The sequence below is a fragment of the Crotalus tigris genome, unplaced genomic scaffold, assembly GCF_016545835.1.
Source record: "Crotalus tigris isolate CLP2741 ecotype Arizona unplaced genomic scaffold, ASM1654583v1 scf7180000023720.1715460, whole genome shotgun sequence".
Classification (NCBI taxonomy): domain Eukaryota; kingdom Metazoa; phylum Chordata; class Lepidosauria; order Squamata; family Viperidae; genus Crotalus; species Crotalus tigris.
In genome coordinates this window covers 1,482,342-1,500,273 of record NW_024100139.1, presented here as the reverse complement: position 1 = coordinate 1,500,273, position 17,932 = coordinate 1,482,342, and the positions used below count along the sequence as shown (strand labels likewise).

The 17,932-nt window shown below is 51.2% G+C and overlaps 3 protein-coding genes across 12 annotated transcripts in view; 1 reads left to right on the top strand and 2 right to left on the bottom strand.

Moving 5' to 3' along the window:
* MED15 (mediator complex subunit 15) overlaps window positions 1–7,523 on the top strand; it is a 47,930-nt gene extending 40,407 nt beyond the window's left edge. For both annotated transcript variants that reach the window (XM_039321201.1, XM_039321200.1), the window contains 9 exons: window positions 943–1,085; window positions 1,184–1,311; window positions 1,903–2,037; window positions 4,212–4,275; window positions 4,643–4,709; window positions 5,197–5,357; window positions 6,004–6,170; window positions 6,382–6,480; window positions 6,791–7,523. In XM_039321201.1, the coding sequence (XP_039177135.1) occupies window positions 943–1,085; window positions 1,184–1,311; window positions 1,903–2,037; window positions 4,212–4,275; window positions 4,643–4,709; window positions 5,197–5,357; window positions 6,004–6,170; window positions 6,382–6,480; window positions 6,791–6,927 (1,101 nt within the window). In that variant the 3' untranslated portion in view covers window positions 6,928–7,523. The remainder of the gene's footprint in view (window positions 1–942; window positions 1,086–1,183; window positions 1,312–1,902; window positions 2,038–4,211; window positions 4,276–4,642; window positions 4,710–5,196; window positions 5,358–6,003; window positions 6,171–6,381; window positions 6,481–6,790) is intronic.
* Window positions 7,464–14,646, bottom strand: CCDC74B (coiled-coil domain containing 74B). Of its 5 annotated transcripts, none has more exons than XM_039321206.1 (8): window positions 14,274–14,634; window positions 14,143–14,187; window positions 13,953–14,048; window positions 13,295–13,442; window positions 9,867–10,086; window positions 9,690–9,772; window positions 8,588–8,638; window positions 7,464–7,972 (listed from the first exon to the last, which is right to left on the bottom strand). In XM_039321206.1, exons 1-8 carry the CDS (start codon window positions 14,521–14,523, stop codon window positions 7,834–7,836), a joined length of 1,032 nt encoding a protein of 343 aa, XP_039177140.1. In that variant the 5' UTR covers window positions 14,524–14,634; the 3' UTR covers window positions 7,464–7,833. The 5 variants fall into 5 exon arrangements, 4 of the variants coding, with proteins under 4 accessions (XP_039177140.1, XP_039177141.1, XP_039177142.1 ...); XR_005553931.1 differs by having other exon boundaries at window positions 7,874–7,972; window positions 8,588–8,882; window positions 14,274–14,646; XM_039321207.1 differs by lacking the exon at window positions 8,588–8,638 and having other exon boundaries at window positions 14,274–14,641.
* A 1,739-nt stretch (window positions 14,647–16,385) lies between these two features.
* The window catches only part of SMPD4 (sphingomyelin phosphodiesterase 4), a 28,465-nt gene continuing 26,918 nt past the window's right edge, over window positions 16,386–17,932 (bottom strand). For all 5 annotated transcript variants that reach the window (XM_039321195.1, XM_039321198.1, XM_039321196.1 and 2 more), the window contains 2 exons: window positions 17,221–17,349; window positions 16,386–16,875 (listed from right to left, as the gene is read on the bottom strand). In XM_039321195.1, coding sequence (XP_039177129.1) covers window positions 16,555–16,875; window positions 17,221–17,349 — 450 coding nt within the window. In that variant the 3' untranslated portion in view covers window positions 16,386–16,554. The remainder of the gene's footprint in view (window positions 16,876–17,220; window positions 17,350–17,932) is intronic.

Here is a 17,932-nt window from a genome sequence, read left to right as displayed (position 1 = left end):
CTGTTCTTTTGGCCTGAGAAAAAGCTGCAACCCTCTGAATTCCATGGTCTCCTCTTTGAGACAGCTCCTGACTAATGGCGTTGTTGCGTAGTGAGGATGGAGGACAGATCTGATCAGGGGTGACGCCTTGGCTTTTGGTGGTGAAAGTTGCTTTCTGCAAAGGCAGCCGAGAGCCTAAATAAGGAAGCTTCTAGTTTGAACATACTTTACGCTCAAAACAACCAAGGGAAACATCTGCCGCCAAGTAGTGGGTCAATCCTGAGAGAAAAGAGTTACCATTGGCATGTTTGTAAGTCCAGGCTGGAGGCCCCTAGTTAAGGTTTATGCAAAGCTGAGCCCTGGCCGAACCCAGCCATTGTGCTCTGGTGGAAATAGGGGTTGGGGGCACTGGCAGACCTGCTGGGCTTTCTCTGGCTGGCTGACCTTGTCCCCGAGTGTCTTTAAGGCCCCCTTAGTTGTCAGTGAGCCTCAGTGGTGCTGGCGTGGCATCTTTTTCAATTGTGGATTATGAGGTAAGTGGATAGGATTTGGGGTTCTTAGGCTAAGGTGAGCTAATTCTGCACCTGAGGAGTTGCAGTTTGTGAACTGGGCAGCCACGTATCAATCAGCTAACCGAAGGCCCCATTTTCTGATGCCAGTTTACCCTGGTCCCTCTTGAATTAGTTACTCCGAGAGCCGCTCAGACCCAGGAAGTGTGGTGGCGTCATCGGAGACATAAATCGGCCAACTTCTGCACGAGGATTTTCGGTCTTTGTGTTATGGACTTGCTTTGTGCAGCTGAGGAAATGGTTCAGGGTCCTCTAGGAATGTTGGGGTTCAGCTGAGGATCTCTCTGGCAGAGATTTCCAAAGATTCCCAAGGGAAGGGGGCTCCTTGGGCCCCTCCCCAAAGGCTGCCTGCTCTGCCGAGGCCTCTCTTTCCAAAGACGTCTTTCTCTTCCAGGTCAGCCAGAGCAGCATGACCCTGATGTCTTCTCCTTCGCCTGTCCAGCAAGCCCAGACACCCCAGCCGATGCCTCCCCCACCTCAGCCGCAGCCTTCTCCTCAGTCTGGGCAGCCCAACTCCCAGCCCAACTCCAACGTCAGGTGCGGGCCAGTCTCTCGAGGGGCAGGTCCTCCTGAGGAAAGCGGAAGGCGCTGGCCCACCTCTGCTCCGGGCCTGAAACCTCTTCCTCCTCTTCCAGTTCTGGCCCAGCCCCGTCTCCCAGCAGCTTCCTTCCCAGCCCATCTCCGCAGCCTTCGCAGAGCCCGGCAGCTGCCCGGACACCGCAGAATTTCAGCGTCCCATCTCCAGGGCCACTCAACACGCCAGGTGACTTACGTCCCTTCAGGCTGCTAAAACAAGGATTTCCGTGGTGGATTCCTTCCTTCAGAAGGAGCTTTCTTGGCAGTGTGGGTTTTTTTGGACCTGGCCAGGTCAGAGAAGGAGGCCCAGTGCCTTTGGCAGCTGATTAACAGAATGACAGAGTTGGAAGAGGTCTTCTGTCTAGTCCAAACTCCTGCTCAAGCAGGAGACCCTCCATCATCCCAGAGATTAATTCCACTGGTTAATTGTTCTCACCGATAGGAAATTTCTCCTTTGTTCTCTCTTTGGTTAGTTTCCAGCTCCTGTAAACTGCCTGAAGTTACAGCTAAACTGTATTTTAACATGATAAGGGGAGGAAAGTATTACCTAGTAACAGGAGACTAATCTTATTTAATACCTCATTTTGACTGAAAGTAAATGCAACTCAGTTTAGTTTTCTGCCTGATGCCTCTGGCTTTGTGTGGTGAGGAGCTCTTTTGCCTGCCCTCGATGGACTGAATGTTGCAAATGGGCCCTGTTTCAGGACAAGGTCAGCCCCTTCCTGTTAAGCCAACCCTCCCTCCCACCCCTGAACAGGCTGCCTTTTGTTCCCCCAAGGCAACCCCAGCTCTGTCATGAGCCCGGCCAGCTCCAATCAGTCTGAGGAGCAGCAGTACCTGGAGAAGCTCAAGCAGCTGTCCAAATACATCGAGCCTCTGCGCAGGATGATCAACAAGATCGACAAAAATGAAGGTCTGGGTCCTTTGGGGAGAGGGGGGTCTGTCCTTTCAAAAACCAGAGAGGGAGAGAATCTCTCTCTCTCTCTCTCTCTCTCCACATACACACACTTTATTAAATTTGTACAAAAGAAAAAAAATAAAAGGAAAGAAATGGAGAGTGCAAGGAATAAAGAAAATAGAATAACTTCTGACTTCCTTCAATACAGTTACAAATACAAAAAAACGTTAACCTTTTGCTATAAAATTCAATAGTACACAGTATTTCTGTAATCAAAAACAGTTTTAATAATCAAATCCCAAAATTAAAGTTTCATTTATTTCAGTTTCAAGCAAAATGTGCAAAAGTGGTTTCCACCATTTTCTAAAAAGTTCACCGTCATTCTTGCTTAGCATCATCAATAATTTTACTCACTTTGTCATTTTACTTTGCCAAAGTCTCAAATTTAGACTTTATAAATGTTGTCACTTTAAATGTAACTTCATTGTACCTGGATCTAAAAAGTTCAGTTTCATCCAATCCTTGATGCTGTGCTTTTTTTCACAGCCGTGGTGAATAGCAAACACTTTGCGTGTAAATCCATGACCGTCAACATGTTAGTCAAAGGCACCCCTTCAAGGTCCAAAACATACATTTCAGTTGGCAACGCCACTGGAAGCAGAGAGAAAAAGAAGAAGTAATAGGAAACTTCCCTAGTTAACTTTGTATTATTGATCCAGACCAATTAGCACAGGGGAGATGGCGTCAGCGGGGGGGGGGGGGCAACGGGACCCCAATGTTCCTGCAAGGCCACTATCAGGAATTCCAGGCTCCCACCTATGGCAAATTTGTCGTTGTGGAATTGGAGCCTGGAATTACCTGCCATAGATAAGCTCCATCCATGAAAAACAAGTTCTCTCATAAAGGCAGTAATCCAATTTTTTTTTCTTTTTTACTAAATGTGCAAATCCCAACATCCATGTCCAGTTTTTATATTATAGCCACAAAAATATTGGAAAACTCCCAACAGAAATGCTTATCTGTGTCTGAAGTCTCTCTTCTACTTAAAGGTGATAAATTGTAGAAAGTGCTTCAGAAATGGGGTCCTGTCTAATCTGGCCACGCCATAGCTCCACCTACGTTGGGAACGCCGCCTCTCAGCCGCTCAGTTCGCCAGCTGATTGCAGATCAACTCACCAGGGGTCAATTCCCTGGATTCTCATTTGATTCCAGAGAATTCTTGAGTCCCAGGTCAGCTGGGGGGGGCGGGGGGAGACCTCTTCCTTTCCAAGGGAGCCGCTCAGTCTGACATGTCTCCACTAGAAGTCCAGAAGGATGGGAGAAGAACAGCTGAACCTCCCACCCACCCTGCACATGTGTCAGTCAGTTGTCATAGGAGTCTCTGGGCAGGATGTGTGGCTGCTCCTCAACAGCCAGTGAAGGGTCCCTGGGTGCACACGGGTCTTGAGAGCATCTGTCAGTGATCTGAGATCCCAGATTCTTACTTAGGATCTTGTAGAACCACACCTGCGGATCAGCCATGTCCTGTTTCATTGTCAGATATTGTTCAGCCTGGGCAGAGGAAGAAGCTGGGCAATTGTTCCTTGGTGAGCTGCATTCTGGGACTGTGAATGCGCACAAGGTCCCATGAAGGAGCCACCAGCCTCTCGCAGCCATCTTGGCCCCTGCATGGCAGGGAGGAGGGAGGGGGCGTCTTTTGTGCCAGCTACTGCTGAAAGAGTCATAAATAAGGCAGCTTTCTAGGTTGCTTTTTCTGACCTGGAAACTGGTTTATGTAAGATTCTGTTGACTGCTGTTCAGCCCCCACTTTGTCCCTTTTTCTTTGTCACAATCTTTTACAAGTTTATTATAATGGCGTTCTTGCAGTTGTGCCCTCACAAACATGGATATTAAATTTGGCTTCTTCACCATCTTGGCCGGCAGCAAAGGAGCTCTCCTCAGCCCCCTTGAAGAACTGATCTTTTGAGGTGGCTTAGCGGGCGGGTTTTCTCTTTCAAGCCAGGCCTTTAAGGGTGGGGTTGTGTTTTGACTGCTGTTTTTTCTGACTCTGTTGTGTTTGGGGTAGTTTTACATATTCTTTCTGAGTTCCTCAGTGAAGGAAAAGGACTAAACGGCCACTAAATAGACCGTGCACGGTCCCCCTTGCCTTCTTCTGACCGGGCTGGGCCTCCCTGCCTTTTTCCATTCAGACAGGAAGAAGGACCTAAGCAAGATGAAGAGCCTGCTGGACATTCTGACGGATCCTAAGAAGCGGTAAATTCTTGGTGGTTGTACATTTCCCTCTGTGAGTCTCTGCTGCTTTCCTCTTGCAATGAACCTCGGGGGGGGGGGCTCTATTCTTCTGCTGGGCTTTCCACCTGCTCCTCCTCATCCCCACCAGCCTCCACTGTACGGTCGGTCACAGTGTCACACAGGTGTTCTCAGCAACTAGCAGCCCCATTGTAGCTTTTGTTCTTCCCAGCCCCACCTGCATGCTGAGAAGCAGAGACCGCATTCACTTCCTTGGAGAGGGCCAGCCAAGCATCCTGGTAGTGGCTTTGGCCAAGCTGATTTGAGGAATGTCTGTGCGGTCCCGGTTTCCCCAAGAGGGAAAGCTGAGAGTCCCTTCTTTCCTTCTTAGCTGTCCTCTGAAAACTTTGCAGAAATGTGAAATTGCTCTGGAGAAGCTCAAGAACGACATGGCCGTGGTAAGTGAAGGGAGGAGTAATATGGCAGCCTGCACGTTCCTCGGAGCCTCGGATTCTGCACTTCAGTGAGGACCTGAAATTGCACGTGAAAAACTGGTGGCTAAGCAGGGTCTGAATCTTGAGTTCTCGATGCTGAGCAGGGGGCAGCAGGTGAGGGGAGCCAGGCAAGCAGGGATGGGTCAGCCCAGTGCCAAGCTGAGAAGGGCCGGCAGCTGAGGCAACCGGGGGAAAAGCACCGGATTGGAAAGACTCCCGTTCGTATCCTAATTTCTCTCTTTTGTGTTGACGGGGCGGGGCGGGGGGGGGAACGGGTCTACAGAGAGTATCTGAACTTAAATCACTAGAAAGATGGTCAAGAAACAGACTAGGCATTTCAATTGCCATCTTCTTTGTGACTTTTTGCCACGTTTAGGACCTGAACAGATAGAGGTAGCAACAAAGGTGATTGGTTCATGTGCAGATAATTGTTGTCTCTGTTGTATGCCAGCCCACCCCTCCTCCCCCTGCAGTGCCTCCCACAAAGCAGCAGTATTTGTGCCAACCGTTGCTGGATGCTGTCCTTGCCAATATCCGCTCGCCAGTCTTCAATCATTCCCTGTATCGGACTTTCATGCCGGCCGTGACCGCCATCCATGGCCCCCCAATCATGTAGGTGTCACTGTTTGACTCTTGAAGGACGAAGCAAGCAGATTTCAGACAGGGGAAGGTTTCGGGAAGCGCAGCGGGGCTTAAGCTTTTGGGGACCTCTTGGGATTTGTCATATTTCTGCATAAATGTGATCTAAAACATGTCCTGTTACGCCCTCCCTTGTCTTAATTAAAAATAAGAAAAATAAAAATCAAGTTTGCTTAATTGTGTTTACAGATGGTCCTCAACTTACATCCACAATTGAACCCAACATTTCTGTTGCTAAGTGAGACAGTTGTGAGTTTTGCCTCATTTTATGACCTTTCTAGTCACAGTTGTTGAGTGAATCATTGCAGTTGTTAAATTAGTAACACGGTTGTTAAGTGAATCCGGCTTCCCCATGGACTTTGCTTGTCAGGAGGTTGCAAAAGGGGATCACACGACCCTGCGACCGTCCTAAATACGTTGCCAAGCATCCAAATTTAGATCACGTGACCCTGGGGAGGCTGCTTTGGTCACAAGTGTGAGGAAAGGTCCTGAGTCACTTTTTCAGTGCTGTTGCAACTTAGAAAGGTCACTAAATGAACTGTTGTAAGTTGAGGACTACCCGGATATCCTGGGGCAATCATAAACGCTCGGCTGCCTGGATGGCCCTCTCGTTGCCCAGGGCTCCGGCGCCCTCCCCTCAGAAGCGGAAGTACGAAGACGATGAGAGGCAGACCATCCCAAACGTGCTGCAAGGGGAGGTGGCGAGATTAAACCCCAAGTTCCTAGTCAACCTCGACCCCGCCCACTGCAGCAACAATGGCACAGTCCATCTCATATGCAAGATAGGTGAGTGGTGAAGACGGCGGCCTTCAGGTTGGACCCCCTGCAGGGTCTGATCCCCCAAGGGCCAGTTGGGGCCCAGCAGCTGAGGCCAAAGGGGACTTGAGGACGGTGGAGTAGGAAAGAAGGGTTAGCGCTTTTGATTGATGTGCAAAAAAGCTTTCAGGTTGTTTATGCAAGATTCCCCCCCAAAAACAAATGGCACATCTGGTTGCAGATGACAAGAACCTTCCGAGCGTTCCTCCGCTGCAGCTCAGTGTCCCGGCCGACTACCCGGACCAGAGTCCCCTCTGGATTGACAACCCTCAGCAATACGGTAGGGTGTTGGGGGCGGCCCTTCTGGGCTCAGCTGCTCCGATCCCTCCTCCCCTAAGCCGGTGGGGGGACATCCTGGAATCAGACTGTTGAGCCAAAGACCTTTCAGAATCAGTATGATGGGGGGGGGAGCTGGGGGGGGCAGAGAGCAGGTTGGGCAAAGAAATTGCTTCCGGAGATTAATGCTTAATTTTTAAAGAAGGAAGCAATAAGAGGAAGAACCACCTTTCTCTCCTCCTGATTATGCAGGGCATTGCGACGCACTCAGCCTGTCATTGTGCCTCTTCTTGTAATGTTGTCTCCCTTTGCAGAAGCAAACCCTTTCCTGCAGTCGGTGTATCGCTACATGATGTCCAAATTGTTACAGCTGCCAGACAAGCACTCGGTCACCGCCCTCCTCCACACCTGGGCCCAGAGCATCCGGCAGGCCTGCTTGTCTGCCGCTTGACCGGCTGGTCGGGCACCAGAAACAAGAGCCTCTGTGGGCTCAGAGCTGGCCTTCCTGCTTGCACTGCTTCTGCCTTGGCGCCTGGCCAGGCTCTTGAGGCCTACGGGAACGTCCAGTTTTCAGGGGAGGGTTAAAAATGCCTTTGCAGAGAAGAGTTTGTGGAAAGCGAACCGGGTCCCAGGAGCCCCCCTCATGGAAAGATGGGCAGCCGGTCCAGTGCCAGCCCTGCCCTCGGTCGGCAGGAGGACCCCCTGCGCTCTGCTTCTCACAAGGCATCAAGGGGGGGCCGGCAGGGGATCTACCAGGGATCCGGACCTCTGGCTTTTAATACTCAAGTTGATGTTTCTGAGATTTCAGTTTCAGGAATTGGACTGTTTGGACACCCCCTTCCCCGCCTTGGCAGCCTTTCTGAATGTTGGCATTGTTAAGAAGGCATCCTGGATGCTTCCTCTTCTGTCAATCTGCGCACTCTGCCATTTTGAAGATTTTCAAGTAATTACTTTGCAGGATGCTAATTAATTGTAGTACAACAGGTGTAACCTTTCAGATACGAATCATTGCATTTGTTTTATTGTAATAAATCTATTGTTACAGTATTTAACATCCAGGCTTTTTTGCCAACCCAGACTTGTATTTTCACAAATCCCTTTGATCTAACAGGCTTGCCTGTATTTGGCCTCCAAGCTCCAACTGTGGTATTAAAGGCAGAGTAAACCGCTGCTTTTGAAGGCAAACCCGTCTTCGCAATTAAGCACTGTAACGGTGGCTTTCTGCAGTGTAGTGAGCATGAAAGCCAGCATACATACAAAGTCTAACAAAAATCAGGTGAGGGGGGAAAGGCCTCAGAAACAGCCTGAGGAGCTCTGAACGGCGGTCCCAGGGGCAGGCGGCTGCGGAGTGTCCTGGCTACAGGGCGGTCCTGTGCAGCCTGTTCCTCTGAACGGCTTGTGCTCGCTTCTGCCTCTCAGCAAAGGCGTTCCCCAGCGTCTGCTTCAGGGCGGGCAGCACGGCTCTTTCGGCAGCAGGCAGCGGGGTCAGGATCCGGCTGGAAAACAAAGTGGGCCTGTTGAGGGCCGAGGGGAGACTTCAAGGGGGGGGGCACCTTTCCTTAAGGGCTTGTACAGGACTCAATTTTCAAGCAAAAGCAGCTATTCTCTTCTTGTAGCCAGCAAAGGGAAAATGCTCAAAAATACATTTTTATTGGGGATACATCAAGAATAATGGGTTGATAACAGCATTAACATGTTTTGGAATATGATGATGGGACCAGGAAAGAAACAGACTTGGTCAAAAGCTCCTTTCAGCCGTGCAGACCAAGTGCACAACTGCATAAAGGTACACTTCCAAACAAGCAACCCGGCTCTATTTCAAATTTTCTCCGTTATTTTAAAGTCTGAAGTTTTTTAAAAGTTCCAAATTATTATTTTCAAGAGGCAGAAAGCAAAGCACTGTGTTTTGTCTTGCCCAGATGTAGATGTTTTGCTATGATCTTAATTGTCTGCATTTGGTATTTTTTTTTACAAGTAAAGACCAGAACTTGGAAGCATTTCTGTTGCTGAACTGAGATATTTCAGGTGTGCAGTGCAGAATTTTAATTTCATAATACTAATTAAGAGGGGATATTAAAAGGGGGCTGTGTAAAGCCAGAAAGCCTGCTTACCATTTCTTTGGGGCGTTCCTCATTCTGGGTAACTTCGTGCTCTCCTGGCTCCTAAACAAAAGGGCTCGGATAAGTTCCTCCAAGGGAGGGAGGCAGCCCGCCAAAGGGCTTTGGCCCGGAAACCTTGCCTGGTCCCTTGGCGGAGAGTTCCAGCCAGCCAGCTGAAGGGAGCCGGCAGTCGGCCTTGGCTCTAGTTGAAAGAGCCAGCAAAGAGAATGCCAGAGACCAAGGGGCTGCAGAGGCTCAGGTGGGCTGGGGGGGGCACGTTCTTCCCTCAACCGCAACTTCATAATCACTATGAAGACAAGAGAAGAAGCTAACAACCATTACAAAGAAGCCCATGCATTGTGTGTGTGCCCTGCCCTGAACCTGGCATCAAAGTGGGCAGAACCCAATCTTTGCCTTTTCACCCCACTATCACCAAACCAATCCCAGGAAGAGAATCCCGTGGCCGTATTTTTCCAAGGTCCAATGGAAATTACCACGAGAGCCAGCATGATCCAGTGGGATCCTTAACTCTTAACAACTGGAGCTTACAAGGTGTGTCTAGGTTGCTCGGCTCCAACACGAGAGCCAGGTGGAAAGGGTAGTGGTGAAGAGGCTGGACTAGGAGGGTGGATTCAGTTCCAGCCTCTCCTTGGCCATGGATTTCCCTGGGGGGGGGGTAGGCCAGCCTCTCCCTCCCAGTCCAAGAACCGAGAGTCCTGAATTAGGACCAGGGAGGGTTGAATTGGCCAGAACGTAAGCAAATTAGGTCGATTCTGTGGACTCGGTGAAGCAGAGCAGAATCAGTTACGGGGTAGACGTGGCATCTAACTTTCTTGCATAAGAAGTGACCCCTTTTTCTTCAGTGCCGCATTCAAGACCCTGGAAAAACCCCTGGAGTCAGAGACCACAGGGGTCTTCTTAAGACCTGTGTGAGGAAAAGTATTTCCTAAAATTTGAGAAAGCAATTGACATTTACCAGTTAGTCCTCTCGGTTGGGGGGGGGGAGTAATTGTACAATGCTGATTTCAGAGTCTCCCTTGGCTCCAGAAAAAAGTGTATGCCGGACCTTTCAACCTTCAGCTCTGAACAACCTTCAGCTCTGAAAGCAGCTTACCCAAGTTGACCAGCTAACATGTAATCTTCAGGAATTCTTTTGGTCTTGTGTATATCATCCAGGCATGATCTCAGGTACATCAGCTGCGGGAAGAGAGGAGAAAATGGCTCTTGTAGAGTCCTCCCTGAGTCCTGCCCAGGGTATCTTAGGCAACCCAGGAGGTGGCAAAGGTCTCACCTCTTGCATCTGCATGTGGTTAATGTTCCACAGCTGGCGAATCACCACCTCACATTCCTCCAGGCTGGGGGGCTTCCGCATGTAGGAAGGTAGCACGTTCACCAAGAAGGGGTTGGACGACGCAGCCGGGATTCTCACGTCTCCATCCCTGCTCTGGCTTGCCGAGGGACGAGGCAGAGACAGCGGTGACATCCTCCGCTCGCAGACGGCCACAATGTCTCTGCAATGCCAGGCAGGGCGAGATTAGCGCTGGAAAGAGTCAAGCACAGCCTCCTCAAGGCTGTCAAAGTCAGGACTCTGAAAAGTATAGACCCTCTAAAAGGAATGTCGGTCACCCTTTATCACAAAAAGCTCAGGTCATTACAAATGTGGACAATAGAACAACACTGTTGTGTTAAACTGTAAAAACTAAAGGTTAATAACATTCCCACATTTAAAAAACCAGGAGCTTAAATAAATACAATTATTTCTGTTTTCTTGTATCACCAAAAAAAGAGGGCTTAAATTAAAAATTAAATCTAATCAAATTTAGATGAGAACCAATAAGAATAATCTAGGTAGAATGTGACTCCAATCCCCCAACACACAAAATCATTTAATAATTTAAAATATGAATACAATAGGTAAAGAGATTTCAAGATCAGAGATGGGGCAAGTTTAGTAGAAAGAATGTATTCCCTAGAATATTATATATCTGTCATGCAAGTCCTGTGTGTTTGTGTGTGTGTGTGTACATACACACACAATATACTTTCAAATTTAAATTCAGATATTTAATATGTTTCATCAATTCCAGTGAGGAACTTCAATTCCAAAGACAGTTTTAAAAGATGTCCGTCTATTAGATGTTTCCAAATCTTGTCAATTAATGTTTTTCAAATCTTACTGTATATCATATCTTACTGTATATTTGTTAGCCACATCTGTTGGCTAGGACTAACTTTGGGACAATCTGAAATTTTTCTTCTGGGCCTCCTCCAGAACATTCATATGTGGTAAGTTAAATAGATTATTGGAATACAAGTATAATGGGTTTCAAAGTTCCTCTTATCATTACAATGATTTCATGATTTCCCAAAAAAGCACTTTTGATCTTCTTTTCCCAACCTACGTTCATGCCACAGGCGAACTAATCAACATTTCAGAAATAATTTTAAAAATGAATACATGGAAGATCTGGATAGAAAATGGGTTTAAGCTATGGACTGATTTTGAGAATGATTGTGCTTTTCTCATTTTCTGCTGCAAAGGACAAATGCTTGTCTGCTATTGACCATTACAACATCTCCAGGTACCTTAATTGGAATATGCATAATTTTCAGCCTTCCAAAAGCCTAATCTACTCCAAGTGGCAATTAAATCCTTTGACAAGCTACAATTACCCTACAGAAGAATCTGGGAGATACGAGAGCTTTTAGTGGCTGAATGGAATGAAAAATTAGGGATTTCCTGGACAGTGGAAAGAAGCGTTAACAACAAAACACTGATGGTAGCAAAAACTTTAGTAGAGAGTAGATAATGTCTACTTGGGCAAAAGGTATCTTGGGAGTTGTTTAGCTCCAGCTCAAATTGTTGAGCAATTTGTCAAATTGTTGGAAAAAAGTGGAAGTCAGTCCTTATCCTGCAGTTACTCCATTTCTGCGTAATATTCCATGCATTTATTCAATATAGGAAGAAATTTATCTCCAGGCAGTTCTTTCCTTGCAGTTGTTGGGAGAAAAAGTGTGATTGCTCCTGTCTGTGGAATGAAAGCCTCCGGTGAGAGTTTAAGCAACATGCCAGGATTGGAGTCAGAGCACTCCCGACTGAAATTCATCACTGAATGCAGGTTGCTTATGGTGAGGACGTGAACCCGCTTCCCCTTTGAGGCAAAACAGGAAAGATGGTGAATTTATTGGTTTGAAAAAGAATGAAGTAGATAATCTGTGACAGCAACTTATCAGTTTCACATGAGAAAGGGTCATATACTGATTCAGAAAATCAAAGGGAATCTGTTCTCAAGCTTGGAATTTCATGGGAATTTACAGGTCTTGTTATTAATGTTCTTCAGTATTGGGAGGTTTGTGCATTTGAGTTGCTCCCACCTAGATGACAGAAATGAAAGCTTGAAGTGAGCAATTGTCACATTATAAAAATGAAGGTGAGGAATTTCTTCACAGCATCATAACAGCCGACAAAGCAAGGGATCGTTGTTAGGACCCACAAAGTGCAAGTCTATGGAATTTCATCAGAAAACTTCATGTGAGGAAAAGAATTCAAAGTCCAGGAAATTTGGCAGGAAAATTCAGGGTTATACTTTTTGAGAATGTAGATGGTGTTTATCACATGAATTTCCTGAATCCAATACATCTATCAGCTCAAAGTTCTATATGTAAGGCTCAAAAGAGGAGTTTGCAAAGGAAAGTTAATTTTGCTGCCACACAATGCCAGGCCTCACACCTGGTGTGAGCCACCGAAGACACAAACTTGCATCTCACTGGCCTCCTCCATCCACCACGCAGCTCAAACCTGGCACCATAAGACTTCCACCTGTTCATAAAACCTTCCTGGGTATCTGCTGGACTTGAATGAACAAAAGGAAAGAGGCTGGTTGAAAAGACAAAGGGTGGAGTTCCTTTGCGATGGTTTTAAGAGACCTGACCATCAGTGGCAGAAATGTGTAGTGAATGGAGGTGACTATAGAGAAATAAATGCAAGGAGAAAAGCTAATTTATAAGGGCTATTTTCCTGTTTATATAGTAAAATATTCCTGATTAAGATAATAATGGCAGTAGAGGCAATATTTTTCAATCAACCCTAGTGCATTGCTCCAATTACTCAACGGTCTACAGAACTGTTGGATCAGCTATGGATGATTATGATGAACTATGACTTCCATTCACTGAAATGCCTTTATATGTGAATATATGTTTCTGTTTCTTCTTTGTAACTTTGTGTATATTTCTTTTTCATAATCAAAAAAGGCAAAAACACTCTCCTGGAATTACCAGTCGGCCACCCCCCCCCCCAGTTCCACTCGAAGAGCCGGAAGCAGCGGGGGGGGGGGCTTTTCTGCCAGCCGAGGGAAAGCGCGGGCAGCTCTTCCGAGCACATCTTGCTCAGCAGCCTACTCGAGGCTTGCACGGAAGCCTCCGTTCACACGTACAAAGCCGGACTTCAGAAGTTCATCAACACGGAACAAAAGCTCTCTTACGACTGGCCGGCCACCCGGGTCAGCAAGTAGCGCAAAGCCGATTCGGGGGCTTGGGGGCCAATTCCGGAGGGGCAGCGGGGCCAATTCCCCCCCCCCCCAGAGAGGATCGCGGGAGTCTAATCGGCTCCGGACCGGCCAGCAGAGCCTCTCCCCTTCCTCTGCTCATCGGCGCACGGAGAGGCGCGGCCGCTTTTGCACCGGGGCAGAAACGGCGCGGCCGGCTGGGCTCTCCCACCTGCCCGGGGCTGCCGCCGCCGTCGCCGCCTGAGGCTCCGGACTGAGGCCGCCGGCGTCCCTCTCCCACTCGGGAGTCCCCTCCGGGGCCGCCTCCTCTTCGGCCAGGGGCTCGCCTTCGCCGGCCTTCTGCTCCGGGGCCTCCGCATCTGCAACAGGAGGGAGACGCCGCGGCGCCCGCTCGCAAACCCGGGCAGAGATGGCAACCGAGGCGGGGCAAAGGCCGCTGCTCGCCAAGCCCTGTGCGGCCTCCGGCGGCGGGACCGGCTCTTCCTTCCACCGGTCAGCCGGCCGGGCCGAGGGGAAGCGGGCTCCGGCCGGCCCGGCTCCGGGCGCGAAGGCAGCCGACGGACCGGAGCTCCTGAGCGGCCCGTCCCGAGGAAGGCCGAACGGTGGAGAGCCTGAAGGGACGCGGCTCCTTCGCTAGCTGCCCGCGAGGCCGAATCAGAGCCCGGAACGACGCCGTTCCGCAGCGGCCAAGTCCCTCGAGGGAGGAGACGCTCCAGCCGGGTCGCCTCAGTCGCTCTGACCGGCAGGCGCCCCGCGGGACCCCCCGTCGCCCCTCCGAGCTACTTACCGGCTAGCCCCCCGGCGGCCCCCGGGCTGAAGGGAGCGGGCCGCGCCGCCAGGAGCCCCTCCCGGGTAACCGCCCCGCCTACCTTCCGGGCGCCCCGCCAACTCGCCGGGGCCGCCGCCGGCCCGCTTCGCCTTGTCCCGGCTAGCAGAGGCGCCTTCGCTGTCCGCGGAGAGGAAGCCTGGCGAGAGGCAGGAGAGGCGAGGGGGCGCTCCGGAAGGCCCGCCCCGCCCCGCCCCGCCCCGTCCGGTCCGGACCCCGGCCCGCTCGCCCACCTGCCTGCTGGAGCAGCGGCTGCATGATGAGCCGGTACTGCAGATCTGCGAGGAGAGAGGGCGGAGAGGGCGGGGTCAGGGCGGAGGGGGGTCGAGGCGGCCCCGCCCCTCCCCCTCCCCCCCGCCCGCACCCTGGTTGCGCCGCTTCAGCCGGTCGATCTCCTGGTGCAGCTGCCGGAGCGTCTCGCCGTGTTGCTCCTGCAAGAACTGCAGGCTGCGCTCCAGCTCGGGGGCCGCCCGCCTCGGGGGGGGCGTGGGCGGCGGGGGGGCGTCGGCCAGGCCGGGGGTGCCGAGCGCGAAGGGCCGGCAGGGCCGCTCCGCCTGCCCCGCGCGTGGCCAGTGCGGCAGGTGGCCCAGCGGCGGGAAGCCCGAGCCCTGCATGCGCTACCAGCCTCCGGGGCGCATCGCGGGGAAGCCGAGCAGGGCCGCTCGAGCCTCGCTCGCTCGCCCGACCGCCGCCGCGTCCCCGTCGCCAAGGAGACCGAACGCGCGCCCGATGGCCGGGGACGCGCGCGGGGTCTCCGGGGAGGCCCCCCCCGCGCGCGCTTTCCCCGCGGGGCCGCCGAGGCGCCGGTGGCGGCCGGGACTGGCGCAGCCCTTTCGGCCCCTCCCGAAAGGACCGCGGGTGGCGGCGAGGGCTTCCCGCTCGCCCGGCTCCCGCCTGGCCCAGCCGAGGCCGCCGCGCGCTGAAGGAGGGAGAAGCGGCGGGGGCAGGGGAGAGTCCGAGGCCCCCGTCTCCCCCCAGGCCGGCGGCCCTCGGCTTCCCTTTCCCGGCCGAGAGTTCCCCACTCCGAAAACTCCTGGCGGGACTGCACGAGGCGGCAGCGGCGGCCCGGCCCTCCACCTGCACTCTTGGCCAGACGGAAGACGGGCCCGGGCGGAGGGGGCCAGGGCTGAGCCCCCCTCGAAGGGAAACGGGGGCTACTCGGAACCCCCCTGGCTCTTCAGCAGCCCCGACCCCGAGGCCCCCTCCTGGAAGGGCAGCTCCACCGTCCAGCCAGACATTCCCCGATATCCCCGGCTGGGCCAGCGCAACAGACCTTACTTTGGGCAGCCCCTTTGGAGACCCCCATAATGCAGGTGTGTGGCCAGGTGCCGACGGGAAGGCGGGGCCCAACTCCACCGTTGCCCCTCATCAAGGCTTGCAATTCACGGAGTTGGCTACTTCTGTGGCCCCTGTGAAAGCATTTTGTGCAACTTCCATGGAACTAACAGGGCAGGGATGGGGGGGGGGGCAGGAAGCTTTCCTTCCCTGTAAGAGGCCTTCCCTCTTTGCCCAATGGAGTCTTGTTCTCCTGTCTAAAGGCTGTCAAACCTTAAATTTCTCCATGTATGGGGATGCAGGGTGTGTTTGTGTGTGTGTGCGCGCGCACGCTGTTGTCACACCTTGCCGGCTGATCTTAGGCTACAAAGAGAAGCCTAGAAATTAGGTAATAAATGATCACTTATGATCACTGTTTTGCATCCACCTGGTCCTCAGAACCATGGTTTGCCACTTTTTCAGTCACTATTTTCTGTTCGTTGAGCCCCCTCCCCTTATGATGAATAAGGGCTGGTGTCAGGGTACCCTTACCCTACACTGCATCTTGCTTGCTGTCAGCAGCCTGCCGTTAAAAGGGGGGAGGGCATTGGGTGTATGAGGGAGGGTTGCCAGGTGGTAGCATGAGGAAATGAAACCAAGCCCTGGACGTCCCGTGAGAAAATCCAGCTGCTTCAAGGACCAGAGAGGAACGCCAGCTGCAGGGACAGGGACTGTTTCCCCAAACAATTTGTTAGCACCTAATTGGACATTTCTTGATGGGGGGGGGGTAGATAGGGACACGGAAAGGTTAACCATATACTTCGGGCAGAAAACCTCAGATCCAGCTTTGCTTCTTCTGTAAATGTTTGGCTTTAATAAAGTATATCTATGGGCCTAAAAGTTTTTCTTTTCTAACTGACCAAGTTGGGACAGCTGACAGCTGGACCCCACAATTCAGCAAAGCACCCCCACGTTGTATTACAATCCAAGGCACTGCTTGCACAAGTGAACGGGTCCTCAAACTGCAAAATGAAGACTGCTAAGCTGGAAGGCTGCAAGGAGACTGGTGCAACAGCTGGTTGCCCTGGGCACTGAATTGGCGCCTGGCTGCAGAAACTGGCATAGCCCAAGGAGCCACACCGGGGACGCCAGAGTGGCTCGGGCCCCCTGCTTCTTTCGGCTTCCTCCTGCCACCAGAAATCTCCCAAGGCCATACTGTTGGTTTTTTTTTTTTTTTTTAAAAAACAACCTTTATCAAAATAGAATGTATACATAGCAACAGCCTGGCAATAGAATTATACCCTCTGAATGTGCGGTTAAGCAGACTTCTTCAGCACCCAGGAGAGTCTGCACAGCCAGCTGAAGGTAGGGCTTACTCGGGCCTTCTGCTGTCAATGAAGCTGCCTTTTCTCAGTCAAAATGGTCATCCCGCAGGCAAAGAGAAGGTATCCCAGGAGGAGGAGGAAGGTACAGGCCGCTGGCCCAAGGCAGAACCAGGGTGCCATGAAGTAAACTATCAGCATGGAGAAGAGAGCCCTGTAACTGGCCAGAAACCTCAGGCTGACTCTCGGCTGCTGAATCTGCCCCACGTGCCACTTGGTGTGTGGGCTGCGCTGGGCCTTGTTCCCCAGGGAGGGGTTGGCAAGGTGATAGCGGCAGAAACTGCCAAGGAAATCTTCTCTGGCGCAGAGCCTCTCCATCTGGCTTCCGAACTAGAAGGGACCAAGGTGAAATGAACACAAGATGAGGGAAATGAGATCGAACCCTTCAATCACAAGCGTGAAAGCCAAATGGACCCCACCCTCCCTCAGGGATGGCTAAGCACAGAATTTGCTGCCACGGCAAATTGCTTAGACAAAAAGAGCACGGTCCTAATCCCCTGTGGCCTTGTCCAACAGGCCACAGACTTCTAGTCCTCATGAGGCGATGCCAGCCTGATCTAGATCTACTCCGGCATCTAGACCCTGGTGGTGAGAAGAGGCCAGTCTGGAGGCGCTCAGAATGTGAAGGCAAAGGGAAGAAGGCTCGATGGCTTGGGAGCCGAGAGGTTCACTTACGCGTTCATTAATGGCCAAAGACAGCCGGAAAAACAGACGGACGAGAGTGGTGCTTTCGTAACTTCGGATTGGCTGAAGCTCCGGGTCTCCCTGGTACTCTACCTGGAACCTGCGCAGGCCGTTGATGATCTAGTGCGAGAAGAAAAGCCTTGGGTCGTGAGACCAAGACACAAAAAGCCAGCAGTTCTGGACCCATCGTCTATCTCAGAGAGAACCTGCAGCAGTGCTGCTGCAACTCAGCCTTCCAGCTGAGTGAATTAATTACATCCTCCTCACACAGGTTTTTTCCTAATTTTTCCAGTGAAATTATTTAAAAAATGACTTTCAGACAAATCTTCCTATAAAGCAACCTCAAATCTCCAAAATAGCCTTATGTCAAAGGGCAAAGGTTACTGACCCCCCCCCCTCCTCTGACCACGGGAAAACAGCCAGCCAGCATCCTGGAGGAGGAGCCTTTCTTTGGGCCAGCCGATCACTGCAAGGAGATCTTCTTTCCCAAGCAAAGCTTTTTTTTTTTTTTTTTTTTTTACTATCTCCTGCTTCTTCACCCTTCAACAGTGTTTCATATGTGTGCACAGATATCTGTACCAGCAGAAGTGCGAAAATACTCAGTTCCAAGATGATATTGAAAGCTGATAAAAATTATTGTAAACCACAGAAACTTACAGTTTGTGGACTGTATACTGATTTGAGACAAATCTTTATATGTTTT

Coding starts and splice junctions, on each gene's coding strand:
- CCDC74B (XM_039321206.1), bottom strand. CDS start 14,523: ATGCAGGGCTCGGGCTTCCCGCCGCTGGGCCACCTGCCGCACTGGCCA. Junction 10,087..13,294: donor GCGGCGGCAGCCCCGGGCAG/GTGGGAGAGCCC, acceptor CTGGCATTGCAG/AGACATTGTGGCCGTCTGCG. Junction 9,773..9,866: donor ACCACATGCAGATGCAAGAG/GTGAGACCTTTG, acceptor CTCTTCCCGCAG/CTGATGTACCTGAGATCATG.